This window comes from Phocoena phocoena, chromosome 4 (assembly GCF_963924675.1).
Source record: "Phocoena phocoena chromosome 4, mPhoPho1.1, whole genome shotgun sequence".
NCBI lineage: Eukaryota > Metazoa > Chordata > Mammalia > Artiodactyla > Phocoenidae > Phocoena > Phocoena phocoena.
Window position 1 is genome coordinate 67,464,373 of NC_089222.1, and position 14,398 is coordinate 67,478,770.

Genomic DNA, 14,398 nt, shown 5'->3' on the forward strand with positions numbered 1-14,398 from the left:
CCTGTCTGGTTTTGGTATCAGGGTGATGGTGGCCTCGTAGAATGAGTCTGGGAGTGTTCCTCCCTCTGCTATATTTTGGAAAAGTTTGAGAAAGATAGGTGTTAGCTCTTCTCTAAATGTTTGACGGAATTCGCCTGTGAAGCCATCTGGTCCTGGGCTTTTGTTTGTTGGAAGATTTTTAATCACAGTTTCCATTTCAGTGCTTGTGATTGGTCTGTTCATATTTTCTATTTCTGATTCAGTCTTGGCAGGTTGTGCATTTCTAAGAATTTGTCCATTTCTTCCAGGTTGTCCATTTTATTGGCATAGAGTTGCTTGTAGTAATCTCTCATGATCTTTTGTATTTCTGCAGTGTCAGTTGTTACTTCTCCTTTTTCATTTCTAATGCTGTTGATTTGAGTCTTCTCCTTTTTTTTTTTTTTTTTTTTTGCGGTACGCGGGCCTCTCACTGTTGTGGCCTCTCCCATCGCGGAGCACAGGCTCTGGACACGCAGGCTCAGCGGCCATGGCTCAAGGACCCAGCTGCTCCGCGGTATGTGGGATCTTCCCGGACCGGGGCACGAACCTGTGTCCCCTGCGTCGGCAGGCGGACTCTCAACCACTGCGCCACCAGGGAAGCCCCTCCTTTTTTTCTTGATGAGTCTGGCTAATGGTTTATCAATTTTGTTTATCTTCTCAAAGAAACAGATTTTAGTTTTATTGATCTTTGCTATCATTTCCTTCATTTCTTTTTCATTTATTTCTGATCTGATTTTTATGATTTCTTTCCTTCTGCTAACTTTGGTTTTTTTTTCTTCTTTCTCTAATTGCTTTAGGTGCAAGGTTAGGTTGTTTATTCGAGATATTTCCTGTTTCTTAAGGTAGGATTGTATTGCTATAAACTTCCCTCTTAGAGCTGCTTTTGCTGCATCCCATAGATTTTGGGTTGTCATGTCTCCACTGTCATTTGTTTCTAGGTATTTTTTTATTTCCTCTTTGATTTCTTCAGTGATCACTTCGTTATTAAGTAGTGTATTGTTTAGCTTCCATGTGTTTGTATTTTTTACATATCTTTTCCTGTACTTGATATCTAGTCTCATAGCGTTGTGGTCGGAAAAGATACTTGATACAATTTCAATTTTCTTAAATATACCAAGGCTTGATTTGTGACCCAAGATATGATCTATCCTGGAGAATGTTCCATGAGCACTTGAGAAAAATGTGTATTCTGTTGCTTTTGGATGGAATGTCCTATAAATATCAATTAAGTCCATCTTGTTTAATGTATCATTTATAGCTTGTGTTTCCTTATTTATTTTCATTTTGGATGATCTGTCCATTGGTGAAAGTGGGGTGTTAAAGTCCCCTACCATGAATGTGTTACTGTTGATTTCCCCTTTTATGGCTGTTATTTGCCTAATGTATTGAGGTGCTTCTATGTTGGGTGCATAAATATTTACAATTGTTATATCTTCTTCTTGGATCGATCCCTTTATCATTATGTAGTGTCCTTCTTTGTCTCTTCTAATAGTCTTTATTTTAGAGTCTATTTTGTCTGATATGAGAGTTGCTACTGCAGATTTCTTTTGATTTCCATTTGCATGGAATATCTTTTTTCATCCCCTCACTTTCAGTCTGTATGTGTCTCTAGGTCTGAAGTGGGTCTCTTGTAGACAGCAAATATATGGATCTTGTTTTTGTATCCATTCAGCCAATCTTTGTCTTTTGGTGGGAGCATTTAGTCCATTTACATTTAAGGTAATTATCGATATGTATGTTCCTATTCCCATTTTCTTAATTGTTTTGGGTTCGTTATTGTAGGTCTTTTCCTTCTCTTGTGTTTCTTGCCTAGAGAAGTTCCTTTAGCAGTTGTTGTAAAGCTGGTTTAGTCGTGCTGAACTCTCTCAGCTTTTGCTTGTCTGTAAAGGTTTTAATTTCTCCATCAAATCTGAATGAGATCCTTGCTGGGTACAGTAATCTTGGTTGCAGGTTTTTCTCCTTCATCACTTTAAATATGTCCTGCCATTCCCTTCTGGCTTGCAGAGTTTCTGCTGAAAGATCAGCTGTTAACCTTATGGGGATTCCCTTGTGTGTTATTTGTTGTTTTTCCCTTGCTGTTTTTAATATGTTTTCTTTGTATTTAATTTTCGACAGTTTGATTAATATGTGTCTTGGCGTATTTCTCCTTGGATTTATCCTGGATGGGAATCTCCGCACTTCCTTGACTTGATTGACTCTTTCCTTTCCCATATTAGGGAAGTTTTCAACTGTAATCTCTTCAAATATTTTCTCAGTCCCTTTCTTTTTCTCTTCTTCTTCTGGAACCCCTATAATTCGAATGTTGTTGCATTTAATGTTGTCCCAGAGGTCTCTGAGACTGTCCTCAGTTCTTTTCATTCTTTTTTCTTTATTCTGCTCTGCAGTAGTTATTTCCACTATTTTATCTTCTAGGTCACTTATCTGTTCTTCTGCCTCAGTTATTCTGCTATTGATCCCTTCTAGAGTATTTTTCATTTCATTTATTGTGTTGTTCATCATTGCATGTTTCACCTTTAGTTCTGCTAGGTCCTTGTTAAATGTTTCTTGCATTTTGTCTCTTCTATTTCCAAGATTTTGGATCATCTTTACTATCATTATTCTGAATTCTTTTTCAGGTGGACTGCCTATTTCCCCTTCATTTGTTAGGTCTGGTGGGTTTTTATCTTGCTCCTTCATCTGCTGTGTGTTTTTCTGTCTTCTCATTTTGCTTATCTTACTGTGTTTGGGGTCTCCTTTTTGCATGCTGCAGGTTCATAGTTCCCGTTGTTTTTGGTGTCTGTCCCCAGTGGCTAAGGTTGGTTCAGTGGGTTGTGTAGGCTTCCTGGTGGAGGGGACTAGTGCCTGTGTTCTGGTGGATGAGGCTGGATCTTGTCTTTCTGGTGGGCAGGTCCACGTCTGGTGGTGTGTTTTGGGGTGTCTGTGGACTTATTGTGATTTTAGGCAGCCTCTCTGCTAATGGGTGGGGTTGTGTTCCTGTCTTGCTAGTTGTTTGGCATAGGATGTCCAGCACTGTAGCTTGCTGGTCGTTGAGTGAAACTGGGTGCTGGTGTTGAGATGGAGATCTCTGGGAGATTTTCGCCGTTTGATATTATGTGGAGGTGGGAGGTCTCTTGTGGACCAGTGTCCTGAAGTTGGCTCTCCCACCTCAGAGGCACAGCACTGACTCCTGGCTGCAGCACCAAGAGCCTTTCATCCACACGGCTCAGAATAAAAGGGAGAAAAAGTAGAAAGAAAGAATTAGTAGAAGTAGAAAGAAGGAAAGAAAGAAAGAAAGAAAGGAGGGAGGGAGGGAGGAAGGAAGGAAGGAAGGAGGGAAGGAAGGAAAAATAGAAAGAAAGATGATAAAGTAAAATAAAATAAAGTAAGATAAAATATAATAGTTATTAAAATTAAAAAAATAATTATTAAGAGAAAAAAATTTAAAAAAAGATGGACAGATAGAACCCTAGGACAAATGGTGGAAGCAAAGCTATACAGGCAAAATCTCACACAGAAGCATACACATACACACTCACAAAAAGAGGAAAACGGGAAAAAAGCATAAATCTTGCTCTCTTAAAGTCCACCTCCTTAATTTGGGATGATTCGTTGTCTATTCATGTATTCCACAGATGCAGGGTACATCAAGTTGATTGTGGAGCTTTAATCCGCTGCTTCTGAGGCTGCTGGGAGAGATTTCCCTTTCTCTTCTTTGTTCTCCGAGCTCACAGGGGCTCAGCTTTGCATTTGGCCCTGCCCCTGCGTGTAGGTCGCCGGAGGGCGTCTGTTCTTCGCTCAGACAGGACGGGGTTAAAGGAGCCGCTGGTTCGGGGGCTCTGGCTCACTCAGGCCGGGAGGAGGGAGGGGCATGGAGTGCGGGGCAGGCCTGCGGCGGCAGAGGCCAGCGTGACATTGCACCAGCCTGAGGCGCGCCGTGCGTTCTTCCGGGGGAGTTGTCCCTGGATCCCGGAACCCTGGCAGTGGCAGGCTGCACAGGCTCCCCGGAAGGGGGGTGTGGATAGTGACCTGTGCTCTCACACAGGCTTCTTGGTGGCGGCAGCAGCAGCCTTAGCGTCTCATGCCTGTCTCTCGGGTCCGCGCTTTTAGCCGCGGCTCGTGCCCGTCTCTGGAGCTCCTTTAAGCAGCGCTCTTAATCCCCTCCCCTCGCGCACCAGGAAACAAAGAGGGAAGAAAAAGTCTCTTGCCTCTTCGGCAGGTCCAGACTTTTACCCGGACTCCCTCGCGGCTAGCCGTGGCGCACTAACCCCCTGCAGGCTGTGTTCACGCCGCCAACCCCAGTCCTCTCCCTGCGCTCCGACCAAAGCCCAAGCCTTAGCTCCCAGCCCCGCCCGCCCCAGCGGGTGAGCAGACAAGCCTCTCGGCCTGGTGAGTGCTGGTCGGCCCTGATCCTCTGTGCGGGAATCTCTCCGCTTCGCCTTCCGCACCCCTGCTGCTGCGCTCTCCTCCGCGGCTGCGAAGCTTCCCCCCCCCCCCCCCCCGCCGCCACCCGCAGTCTCCGCCCGCGAAGGGGCTTCCTAGTGTGTAGAAACTTTCCTCCTTCACAGCTCCCTCACACTGGTGCAGGTCCCGTCCCTATCCTTTTGTCTGTGTTTATTCTTTTTTCTTTTGCCCTACCCAGGTACGTGGGGGGTTTCTTGCCTTTTGGGAGGTCTGAGGTCTTCTGCCAGCGTTCAGTGGGTGTTCTGTAGGAGTTGTTCCACGTGTAGATGTATTTCTGATGTATCTGTAGGGAGGAGGGTGATCTCCGCGTCTTACTCTTCAGCCATCTTCCCCCCACCCCTATCTTGCCCCTCCCTTTTTCCCTCTCCTCACTGGTAACCACTAATTTGTCAGAGATAATCAGTATTAATACTTTATTTTATTTCCTTTTAGATTGTTTCTAACCTCTGTCCTACCACACATCTGTCCTACCACACATATGCAAGTCCAGGTAGTATTCCTTCCTTCCCTCCCTCCCTTTCTCCCTTTCTTCCTTCCTTCCTTCTTTCTTTCTGAATTATTGTAACAAATTTGAATAACATTATTCATAATATTTTATAACATTTTTTCCACTAACAATTGTTTTTTTGGACTTCATTCCATGGTAAAAATATATCCTCACATTTGTAATGACTACATTGTATTCACTGTACAGTATAACGTGTCTTTTTTAGCCAATTCTCTGCTGATGGATACTTAGTTTCACTATATTTTTTTGGTATTAGATGCAATGTTGTGTGAGTGTGTAATGTTGCTATTATACACAATGTTTTGCTATTAGACATAAAATTATGTACTTTTCTCCTATTAGACACAGTGTTGTAATGTACAACCTTCTATATTTATGTCTTTGCATTTGTCTGAATTATTTCCTTAGGATACATTTTTATTTATTTATTATTAAAATTTCCCTTTACTGAAGTATAGTTGATGTACAATGTTATATAAGTTACAGGTGTACGATGTAATGATTCACAATTTTTAAAGATTATATTCCATTTACAGTTGGCTATATTCCCCGTGTATCCTTGAAGACACATTTTTAGAATTGCAATCTTGCGGTTAAAAATATGCTCAGTTCTAAGTGCTTTCGTGCCCTATTACTACCCAAGAAGTACACAAGAAGGTGCAATATCATTGCTTTTAACTCTTAAATAAGCTTGCAGGCTAGTAGGTTTTCAAGCAAAAATGCTATGAAAACTTGAAGAGAAATTGTCTGATAATGATTTCATACTGCTGTTCCCTTGTTCAGCTTCCTGTGCCTGGGAATAAAGATGGGGAAAATGGAAATGCTTGCAGCCTCCTTTTCTCTGACCAGAGGGTGTCTGCTTCTTTCCCCTGGTAAACGTCCACAGAGGATTGTAGAGTCTGTGTTATTGAACTGCATCCATCAGTGCCCCTGCTTAGTTAATGTGTGGTGGGTTTGTCAGTTTCAGGAGAATCATTTGCTCATCATACACTGTTTTACCATAGCTAGGACACAGGCGACTTTTTTTTTTTTCTGAGAAGATTGTTTCTTCCTTTGTTTCAGGCTGAAGAAATGTCAACCATTGGGAGTTTTGAAGGATTGCAGCCTGTGTCTCCAAAGCAAGAGGGAGATGACCAAACCTCTGAGACTGATCAGCTGTCCACGGAGGAGGGTGACCCAGGCACTGTCTCAGGGCCAAGGCAGACTTCAAGGCCTCCAAGTGTGACCGAATCAGCACTCTACCCCAGTCCCTATCAGCAGCCTCATATCTCACGGAAGTACTTCGTTACACGGGTAAAACTTAAATACTACATAAAACTTCTCCTTAAAAATATCCTAATATCCTTCCATATACCACATGTTTTACCAACTGTTTTCATGTCCGTTATCTTGTGTAATAGTCACAATAGCTGTGAAGTAGTCATCCTTATCTCCATTTTATAGGTGGAAGATCTGAATTTCGGAGAAGTTAAGGGTCTATTTTTGACCGCCAGATACTATCAAGGAGAAGCAGGTCCTCCAGCCTCCATGAGTCTTTGGCTCCTGAGTCCTGTATTCATGCTAGACCTGACCTCAATAAATTAATGCTCTATGGAGAGAGAACCAGACTGGCTAGAATATAAGGCTGGGAGCCCAGAGGGAGTATTTGTTGTAAGTCTGGAAAAGACATGGGTGATGGAGTGGAAAGGGTTGCTGAGCATGGGCTAAACCTCAAGGGTCTACATGGGCATGCTGGTATAACACTACGGGGACAAACACTTTATTCCAATCCTATAGCTGCAGTTTGGAGCTGAGCTTCTTCCCTGTGCATCAAAGCAGTGAGCTTGTAGGCTACCATCAACTGGGGGCAACATTACAGATTGTGCACTGTGGCAGGAGAGATTCTTCAAGTGTACATGGAACATCTCTTTGTTGAAAAAAAACTTTTTTCAACTCGACTGCTAAATAAGTGGTGGCCAAGAGTTTGAGACTATTTATAATGCTTTAACTAACAAACCCTGATTTGTTAGCCTTGAAAATATATCTTTGGTTAAGATAAAGTTGTAGCTAAAGAGACTCAATGTGTGTGTGTGTGTGTGTGTGTGTGTGTTTGAAGATATATACCTATATTACCTATATTCAGTGACTCATATGTGCAGAGTGCTTTGGCATGTTCTATACTACGTGTGTGTTTGTGTGTTTTTGCATAGGGAACGCAAATGGTTTATTTTCCAAAGTATAAGAACTTTATTGAATATGCAAAGTTAAGCTTAAGATATAGCTGGGGAAGAAATCAAAGCATCCCTTAAAGTGTGCCTTTTCTTTGATAGTCATGATGAGAGAAGAACAGGATTTGATGAGAGAAGAACAGTGATGAATGATATAGAATAAGGGCTTTATCATTGGAAGCTGGTTCAATTAAGAGAGCTGCCTGAGAAGTCTATGCAAAGCTGTTGTCTTTGCATCTGATGATGGGTCTGAAGTTGCTATAGATCAACCAGTTGGCTGTTGTGAAGTAGGAATAGGAAATAGGGAATAACCTGAACCTGGATGGACAAACTGGAATTCCTTTTGACCGAGCGGCTCCCACCATGGAAAAATGGAACCTGTGTTTGTCTCCCACCAAGTTTGAACTTGAAGATGTGAGTCACTTTCAGGAGAAGCCAGTGCTCTTCTCCACCGAGCCAGCTGCACACTTACCCAGTTCAGGGAAGGAGGATCTGAGGGAGGAGGTCTGACTGTAGCAAAAGGAGCTGTAGGTCCAGGGGCTTCCCCACCCCCTCCCATGCCATCAAGTAAACAGGAGGTTGGCAGCTGTGAACATGAGCTGCACTTGGGCCTGATTGTCCTGCCCTCATCTTCAATAAGGAATCATGACTGATGTTTCACTTCTGCCTTTCAAATCTGACACAAACGTCTCTTGTGGCCAACACTAGTTTAGAAGCAGACAGGAAAGGAGATTCTAGAAAATGTAGTTCTAGCTTAGCTAAACTGACACAGTCTAAAGCTACAACAGAGCTTTTGTTTGTTTATTTATTTATTTACATGATGCTTTTATTTGTGTGGCTCTATGTAGCTTATAAAATACAGTCCCCTGGAGAAGCACTGTGAGGTAGGCAGGAAAGGGCTTATCACTCTTGTTTTAGTGGTAAACATATTGAAGTTTCAGAGGAGTGAAGTGACCTAAGTTGCGTAATATTAGTGTAAGAGCTGTAGCTAGACTCTGTACCTTCTGTCTCTAAGTCCGGTGCTCTTTCTGCCATAATGTACAATTGAACGTATGGCCCCCTGGTAAAGATTTTCAGTGATTGACTACGATTCACGTAAAGAACATCTTCTCCAATAGGTGTATAGAAAGTAACTTTAAGTTCTCAAGAGCTCGGGAAAGGAAAACCTTCTTCTAATCTTATCAGTGACTCTGAAGTAGACCTGAGGACTCTTTAGGAGGTATCTGTAAAGGCTACATTCCCAAGCAGTCAGCATTAACTTTCCTTCAGACCAAGAGACAAAATATGAAGAGGTTTTTTCTTTTTTAGCATGTGAGTATAATGAACGTGCTTTAATGCATGTGAGGGTAATGAAAATACAATTGTTGGTTCGACTGAAACAATGATAAATATTATTTTGAATAAATAATGATCCAGTTTTACTACCTTGTAAACCACAAATCTGCTGATGTGGTGGTAGCTGAGGAAATGGGAGGAGACATTGTATGTATGTATATGTGTGTGTGTGTGTGTGTGTGTGTGTGTGTGTGTGTGTGTGTGTGTATATACATATATATAAATTTTCTCATCTTCAAAGTATGGATAAAATGTCAGTTTTATATGGGAGTTTAAATAAGCTAATTTTTAAAGAGTTCTTAGTACAGTGTAAGACACATCTATTAACATTTCATAAACGGCATCTCTTGCTATTCTAAATGCTTTCTTTCTCTTTTTTGCTGACTTGGCATTCACATTCCTGTTATTGGTAATAGGAATGATATTAAGATGCCCGTGACCTCACCATGACCCCTAAGGTGAGATACAAATGTAGACCTATAGGGTCTGTAGCAGGAAAGAGGTTCAAATGAAGGAAGCTAACTGATTTTCTCAAGGGATAATTAGATCAGGCCAGGGCTCTGAATGACTCAGATCTATGAAGCATACATCATAATGTTTTGCTTCTTAGAGCTGAAATGAGATCTAAGGATGATATGGTCCAATGCTTCTCACTCTTTATCGTGCAAACGGATCACCTGGAGAGCTTGTTAAAATACTGGTGTGATTCAATGGGTCTGGGATGAGACCTTAGATTCTGCATTTATATAAACTCTCGGGCAATGCTCATGCTTTCTGTCCACAGACCACACTTTGAACACCAAGTTGCTAGTCAATTCTCTAATTTTTAGAGGCAACCAAGGTCCAGAGAGGGGCAGTGGCTCACCCAAGGTCCTAACAGTTAGTGAGCACTGACTTGCCCAAGAGGTTAGTAAGTAGCAAAGCTAGGGTTAGAACAAATGTTCCCCAATTCCCATTCATAGTTCTGTGATCCCATGCAGTGATTTAAAATAAGTCAATTTATTACGGTGTAAGAATTTTAAGGATATATCTTGCAAATTCAGAAAAGCAGTAAGTGACTGAGTGGAGAAATTCCTTGGCCATGCATTTTATTTTATTACAGGGTTCTAAAATAATTTCACAGGAGGTGGTTTATTGAAAAAAATTGGAAAATGTGGGCAAGCAAAAGTCACCATAATTCCACAGTTCAAAGTTAACCAAAATATATGAATGTGCTTTTATACATTTTGGTGAATAACTTTACTTTTTCTTACATGTACATTTTATTGTGCAAAAGAATAGAATTACATGCCAAATATTTATTATGTCAATAACTGTAGTTTCATAACATCATTTTTAACACTCTGTAATATCCCGCTATGGAGATGTAGTACAATCTATGTAAGTTTTGCTGGATATTTATGTCGGTTCTTGTTCATATCTGGAAAGGAAAGTTATTCCTTGGCTTGCTGAGGCAGGATGGCACTCAGTTACTCAGCTGCCAGGAGTGGACACCCAATGCTATAATAAGAAGGAGGATCAGTATATGAGTTTCAAGCTGGATATGCAAAGATGTGACTGATATGAAAGTATAGATCAATTTAAGACAAACAAGGCATTTTTAGCATCATAATATCGTGCATTAGATCGCATCTCTGAATACCTGGTCATAAAACAAGCCAATCTGGTCCCTTCAACCTCTTGTGTTCTTTTATGGGTCACTCTGGTTGTTGCTTTCTTCCCTCAGGCTTCCAGCCAATTATTTATTTACTGCAAATTTGTCCATCTGATACAGCTTAGCAACATTCTTTCTCAGAGCCAGGAGGGGCCTCATATAATATCCAACCCCACCCCTGAGACACATAAAGAAGATGTGACTTGTCCAAAGGCAACCAGCAACTTAGGGGTCATAGCAGGCCAGGAACCCAAGACTCCTGGAACTTTCTACTACCCATCCACTGCCTCTGGCCTTGGACAATGAATGAGGAATCACAGTAATGAAGGTCTGAACCACTTGCTATCAGTCTGCTTGGATAACCTTTTCCTCATATTTTTGTTCATCTGCTATTATTGCTTAGACATATCTAAAAATGGCCTACTGTCTTCTCTCAGCAAAAGTACCCCTCAAGGCTAATAACTTGAGGTATATTATGATAATCACTTCAGTCGTGGAGAGTGATATTCAAAAGCAACTTCTTATGAAAGGAACAATACTTGATCCGCATGGGGAAAAAGATATATTTAAACTTCCTGTAGGACTCTGTATTTGCAGAAACCTTATCAGAAAGTTGAAAGCGATTAGAGATGGGGAATTATCTCTGAATTTATACTTGAGAATGTAAATTACATACAAACTAATGGGACTAAAACTCTTTGATCTTTTAATATTTAATTAGTGGTTCCGCATGGCCTTCTTATAGCCTGTGTTCTATTGTGAGCAACAAGATTTTAATAAGCAGGTTCGGGACTTCCCATTGTGTGGCAAGATGTTGCTGCCTTTATGACACTAATTTGACTTTCATGCTCTCTCCTTTTCCCTCTTCTCTTACTACACGCTTCCCCATGTCTTGCTCTTGTACTGGGAACAACTAAATATATTAGTTGTATTGTTATTGTCTGTGTGAGCTTCTTTGTGATTTAGAAATTATATATCTCACTGGGCAAAATGTTTCTTGAATCCCCTCCTTACACTGAAATCCTTTGAAGATGGTAATAAAGTTGATGTTTCTATCTGAGGGCAGACACTTAACAATCATGAAATAAGAAGCATTTCCTTCATTGTCAGGGAGAGACAAATTTGTCTGGGCTTTACAAATCACATCCGATTCACAGCTGGTTTTCTTACCTTATGAATATACCACAAAGTAAACTCTTGGTATGACGACGCCCTCAAGGGAGAGCTGATTGTGTCTAAGTCCCTAGGAGCATTCCTTTCTATCTTGTCCCATCCTCTCACTGTCTAGCTAAGGGGTCCAGTACATGGGAAAATATTAGTAGCAGACACGAATATTGTTTGTGTGGCTCCTGGCCCTGGGCTATTCTAGCTCGAGGAAACACAAGGAGACAAATACATATGTCTTTGAACTTTCCTCAGTACATTTGTTTTTTTTTTTTGCGGTACGCAGGCCTCTCACTGTTGTAGCCTCTCCGGTTGCAGAGCACAGGCTCCGGACGCGCAGGCTCAGCGGCCATGGCTCACGGGCCCAGCCGCTCCGCGGCACTTGGGATCCTCCCGGACCGCGTCACGAACCCGCATCCCCTGCGTCGGCAGGCGGACTCTCAACCACTGCGCCACCAGGGATGCCCAGTACGTTTGTTTTGATTGAAAATATTTAGTGCTAGACTATTAGAGAGAATATTGACCATTAAGCTATGTAGTGACTTATAAGCAAGGATCCCCCTAATGGTTTTTTCTTAAAATTTAGAATTAGAAATGTATTTGTACTCTCTTGCCAGGCTTTCTCTGGTTGAGTGATGAGTACATATCATTCCACTATACTTTCGTATTAGTCTTAGAGTGCAAGGAGTCTCAGAGCTAATTGTTCAGTAACCATTTGATCCCCCAATCCTGGTACAATGATTTCCCTTCTATTTAATGTTAACAAGAAGAATGATAATGAAGTCTTTTATTCTTCAGTGTTACCAAATGTTTTCACCATTTCCTAACAGCTGTTACAGTTAACGATATCTTATCCATCTAACAAATGCTGACAACGAGGCATGGAATGACAAGGTGACTTAACATGGGTCTCACAGCCAGCAGAAAGGCTGAGATTAAAACCTTGTCCCGGACACAAGTCAAAGTGTTCACACACTTTATTTCATTTTTGACACTAAAAGGCTGAAGTTAATTTATCATAGTAACCAATAATAACAAATGGAGGAGAGTAAAATACTCTATCAGGATACGATGCATAGCTGTTCCATAGAGGCATAACTGATATTTCTACTGAAGGTAAGAATTCAGGTAGTGAGGACACGGACAGAACTCCAGAGACTTCCGAACTGTTCTATAAGGAATACACTTCATTTTTAATGTTTTACTTTTGAAAATGTGTATAGCCAAACAACACCCATCCACTGGCTCCATCTACCAAGTTCCTTCCCTACCCGTAGGGAACCGCTGTTAACGTTTTCTATGTATCCTTCTAGAGTGACTTCAGGCCTGTACAAACACAAATACTTATTCTTACCCATTCTCCTCCTTTTCACAAAAAAAGTTGCCATATTTGCCCTTTCCTCTGAACATTTTTTTCCTTTCACTTAATAACATATTTTGAAATCAAAGATTAGTACATGTTTCTTCATTTTTTACATATTTATCATATTTCATTGCATGGATATGTCCCATAATATAGGTAACAACTCTACTATTGATAGATATTTGCATGATTTCCAAGTTTTTGCTATCCACAAACTAGGCTGCAAAGGACACTTTATACATACGTCATTTTGTACATATGCAAGAGTATCTATAGTATAACTTCACAGAAATGGAATGTGTGGATCGAAGATTAGATCATTTTGATAGCTTTTGCCAATTGCCTTCCATAGGGAAGACAAGTAAGGTTTTGAAAAATTCTACATTCTTTTATTCATCTTTACATGTTTTTGGCAAAGTGTCTGGCATAAAAGCATCCAACAAAATGCTTATTTTAGGATTATTTCATTATTCTCCAATTCCACTTATAATGTTTTTCTTCTGAAAAGTATTAGTTTCACTACCAAGTTATATTAGCTTGAAGCAGAAATTATGTGAATACACGAAAAGAGACAGGAAAAATAGCCATGATGAGTCATCAAAGAAAGCATCATTTTTTAGAGAACTTTGACCAGTGGGCCTAGTAGAGTCAGGCTGTATCACGGGAAGCCAAGGATGATGGATGATGGGAGAATTGTCGCAGAATCAGGAAATTTCCCTGCAGGGTAGTCCAGTCCTACCAGCTGGATTACTGGAAACCAGTGATGTTGACACAATCTCCTGTGTCAGTGGGAGCTCAAGGCACATCTGACTGGTGTCCCAGAACTTACTGATTTTGTGACACACAGGTTTCAGCAAGCACAGGGTACCATACTAGCTTTCTGACAATTGAAAATTAGAATCTCTCAGTGTAAAAGGCTATGGTCATATTTTCTTAAAGATTTCCAGGAGGTTTTGATCATCAGCTTGGCTCAGAAAGCTTTAGTTCAGTCTACTCAGTTGTCTTATAGATAAAGAAATGGAAGCCAAGGAAAGTTAAATAATTATCTGTAGGTCACAGAATTTATTCATGACATATCTGGAATATGAACACAGGTCACTCAATTCTCTGTAGTTGTCCTATCCATTTCCTGGATGACTTGTGCTGTGTGGAATGAGTGGAAGGGAAGAGGACAGATAAGTACTTAAAGTTCTGTACCATTTACTACCACTTCATCTGAAGCAGCTCCATTCTTTTCCTGTATTTTACATGTGGACTCATATAAGATTTTTCTTAACTGATGGACTCTGTGGCTATAGTCTTTCAAAGCCTTTTATCAGAGTTTGAGAAAACAAGCAAACCAAAATCCTACAATCACCTCACCTCTGGGAGAAGATATTTGAATGGGTCCTAGCCAGGCTAGTATCCCCATTTCCTGTTGGGAGAGAAAGGTCTCAAGCTAGGAGGATTAGGAATGCTAATGTTTATGGAAGATTAGGTGTCTAGCATAAAGCCCTATTATATAGAGACGATATGGGGACTTGTAACATACTAGTCCCAGGGTTGGGCATGAGACCAGCACTGTGCTGTAGGCCTAGAAGTGGAATGTCTGGGTTTCCTGTCTTGTCTCTGTCACTTCTTGGCTGAGTGAACTTGACAAATTATATACTTCCCTACACAGACCCCTGTTTTCACACTTATAAAATGGGATGGCTTATAATAGATAAGCC

The 14,398-nt window shown here is 41.0% G+C and overlaps 1 protein-coding gene across 1 annotated transcript in view; it reads left to right on the forward strand.

Annotated features, from left to right (window-relative positions):
- The first annotated feature begins 6,037 nt into the window (after window positions 1-6,037).
- TPRG1 (tumor protein p63 regulated 1) overlaps window positions 6,038-14,398 on the forward strand; it is a 110,631-nt gene continuing 102,270 nt past the window's right edge. The window contains 1 exon segment of the mRNA XM_065875833.1: window positions 6,038-6,259. Within this exon segment, the coding sequence (XP_065731905.1) occupies window positions 6,038-6,259 (222 nt within the window).